At 42.1% G+C, this 3,356-nt stretch overlaps 1 protein-coding gene across 2 annotated transcripts in view; it reads left to right on the forward strand.

Annotated features, from left to right (window-relative positions):
* Nucleotides 1-3,356, forward strand: part of LOC118338092 (PC-esterase domain-containing protein 1A-like) — a gene marked incomplete at its 3' end in the record, with an annotated part of 18,724 nt that overhangs the window by 3,378 nt on the left and 11,990 nt on the right. For both annotated transcript variants that reach the window (XM_035675276.1, XM_035675277.1), the window contains 1 exon segment: nt 546-778. In XM_035675276.1, coding sequence (XP_035531169.1) covers nt 546-778 — 233 coding nt within the window.

Below are 3,356 nucleotides of genomic sequence, written 5' to 3' on the forward strand. Positions count from 1 at the left end.
CCACTGAGCTAACCGGGTGCCCCTATATCAGTATATTTTTTAATCATATATTAAATCAGTATTGTACTGTTTCATGTCTAAAATCTGTGACAGCTTATGTGTTAATTAAATCTATCTATTCTCATTTTTGACTGACCGACCAATCATCTGTTAACTAATCACATGACGTAATCCTGCAGTTCAACAATTTCAACAATTTCCCCTCCGGGATTAATAAAGTATATCTTCTTCTTCTTAACAATGGGGTCTACTTTGCCCCTTCTCTTAGCCCAGGAGTTTCCTCCATTTTTTTTAGTAAAAGTTGCTTTCAGCAGCGTTGTGCATAGGTCTTAAAAGGAATCTCTTTGCTAGGAACTTATAATGCCTTTCTAGTGGTGAAGTGAGATTGTTTAGGAGTACAGCCACAGGCCTTTAAAAGTTATTCAACTGCAACAAAAGCCACTGACCTTTTGTTACATGAACTATGAAATGCACTTGTGTTGATGAAGAAGAAGCTGTAGTTCCCTGTGCACTGGCATTTAACTCTCTCCCTGTCTGTGCTCCAGGGGGAGTTTTCCTTTGAGCAGGATGTCCTGGTGGAGGGGGGCCGATTAGGTCTCATGACTAACGGCACCGAGTACAGAGAGGTCCGACAGTACTGCTCCAACCACCACCTGCTGCGTTTCTACTTCCTGACGCGGATCTACTCACCGTACATGGAGAGCATCCTGGAAGACTTCAGGAAAGGACTTGAACCGGATGTCATTATCGTCAGCTCCTGTGTCTGGGACATCACCAGGTGACCTAGCTTCATACACTTTGTGTTCTGTTGATAAACACTTTGGTCAGGAAATATGGAACGCCAGGCAGGTGATAACGGGTGGTTGCATGTGGAAGCCTCAGCAGGAAATATGTAGTGAATTTGCAGTGAGTTCACAGCCCCAAAGTCTCTGAGCTTAAATAAACAAAGTCAACTCCCAAATAAAAATGAAATATTCTGTCTCTTATTTCACTTATTAAACAGACAAATGCAACCATACACATTCTGAATTCAAGTTTCTATCTTCCATTGAACTAATACCAGCCTAATTGCGTTGTAAAGTCATTGTAAAGCTCCTGTTATTCAAACTCGACTGAAATGAAATAAAACTCACCAAAACTGTCTTGGTTAGTCTTTCCACTGTGGTTTGGTCGAAATAAACCCTTAATTCACAGACATAGATGTGAAAATATTCTGGCTGTACAGCTGTTTTTCCTCTCGTGCAGTATGTGTACTGTGCCTCTGAACAACGTCGCTGAGCAGCAGCTCCAACTCGTTCATGGGAGGCAGACCATTAAATCAGCCACTAACGGATGCTATCATGCTGACCTTTATTTCACTAAAATTCAGCATCCTTTTTTATTAGCAGCTCCCCCTGTCATTGATAATGAATCTGGGATTGGGGGGCAGCTTCTGAGTTTTTGAACCCAGCACTATTGCATGTACGTTTCTAAGACTGTCACAGAAGCAACAGGCCTTTAAAGATAAAGCAGAAAAGCATTGTACTGAAGAGTAAGGACCGCATCAGCATCTAACTGGAGCCAAATTACATTTGCACGTTTACATTTAATTTGTTTAATGTGCTGTAGCTGAAAAGCTAATTAGCTATATAGCCTGCAAACTGATGTTAGCAGTGCACTTTTCCCCGGTGAATGTTTGTATGTTGCAGGACAAGCTGTGTTCATGGCTGTAATTAATAGAAAATGAAGACTTAAGCAGGAAAGCTAGTGTGTGTTGATGTTCAGAGTGTGTGGCGCTCTGCTGTCTGGCTCCGTCTGACCGTCTGCTCTGCCTGATAGAACGCTGATGTTACTGCTGTACAAGAGATTTTCTGGGCTGTATGGAAATTACGTATCTGTCTATGTAGACGGATACCAGAACAGTATTCCATCAAACCTAGAGTCCACCATCATGAAACCAAATATATTACATATACAGTTCTCCCTTGTGGGATTCTGAATGGAGAACACAGGACAAATGATTTACAGAGGAGATATGTATGCTGTAGCAGACAGAAACATTCAATTTCATTTCAGTTTGACTTCATGAGAGTCCCACTGGGATGCACCTGGAGGTCCCTGTTGAATCTGTCTTGGTCTTTAGTAGGGAAAGGATTCTCATCATCCACCCATTAGCTCCTACCTGCTGCACCTCCCTCTGTCTATCCTCGTCACTGACAGAAGCTGTCTGTGTAGAAGGCTCCTTTTAGGTTGTAAGTGGTGGTTCGAGCCAGTTAAGATATTGGTCTGTGTGATTGGATTACCTATACACTGTTCTTCACCATCCTCTCACTGTTCACTAGTAAACTTGATGTGTGTGGATTAAGCTGTCGATACTTGAGTAGTGCAGTATGCTCATGGTGGGATCACAAGCTTACCATGAGCGGAAAAGTAAACTGATGGTAAATAATATTTGGTTGTGATAAAGCTTATACTATCAGCAGTGTACAGTGGCCTCCTGTGCTAGAGGAGGATCATTTATTTTGACTGAGTGCGACATAATCACCGGCCAAGGGTCTGACCCTGGGACCTGATGCAGGAAATTGCTGGCCATCCATTGGTCTTGTGATAGACAGAGTTACCGTTACTACTCGGAGGAGATGCATTTATGATGGCTGTCTGACTAGATTTGTCATTCAAATCAGTATTACATTAGTAGGTTACCTTGGCCTGTGCTGATATCAGACTGTGGCTCTGTTGAAACTGTGCCTGACTGTCAATTGGACAAAGAGACTAACACATTTCATAATGAAAAAATGCATTAATATTAATAAAAAAAATAAAGGACCAGTGTGAAGGATTTAGTGGCACCTACTGGTGAAGCTACAGATTGCAACCAACTGAATACCACTCCCTTCCAAGCGTGCAGGAGAAGTGACAGTGACCACGAAACCTGTGAAAAAATGAAAGGCCCCACATAGAGCCAGTGTTTTGTTTGTGTTTTGTTTTTAAGAAAAACACCACTTAGATTTGGATCCCCATCCAGCCACTCATCCATCCAACTATTGGGTGGGGGTAACATAAAGGAAGAGAAATGCTTCCTAACAAAAGCTTGCACCTGTAAATACCTGAAAAAGTGCAAGCGTGGGATACTGTACTCGCTCACTAACTGCTCAAAAGACATGAATACACCGTCCTTAAAAAGATCCTTTACTCTTTTGAATGCTGCATCCATGAGTGGGGGTTAAAAAAAAAAGGGCATTACAGGGCTCCAGACTAACTTTTTGCATTGGTTGCATTGGTGCGCCTAACTTTTTTACCACCTTTTTTTTAGGTGCACCAGCACAAAATTTAGGTGCACCCAAATTTTTCATTGCGTCGCCTTTAACGCCATAAGG

This window comes from Morone saxatilis, unplaced genomic scaffold (genome assembly GCF_004916995.1).
Source record: "Morone saxatilis isolate NCDOM2014 unplaced genomic scaffold, NCSU_SB_2.0 Contig4, whole genome shotgun sequence".
Classification (NCBI taxonomy): Eukaryota; Metazoa; Chordata; class Actinopteri; family Moronidae; genus Morone; species Morone saxatilis.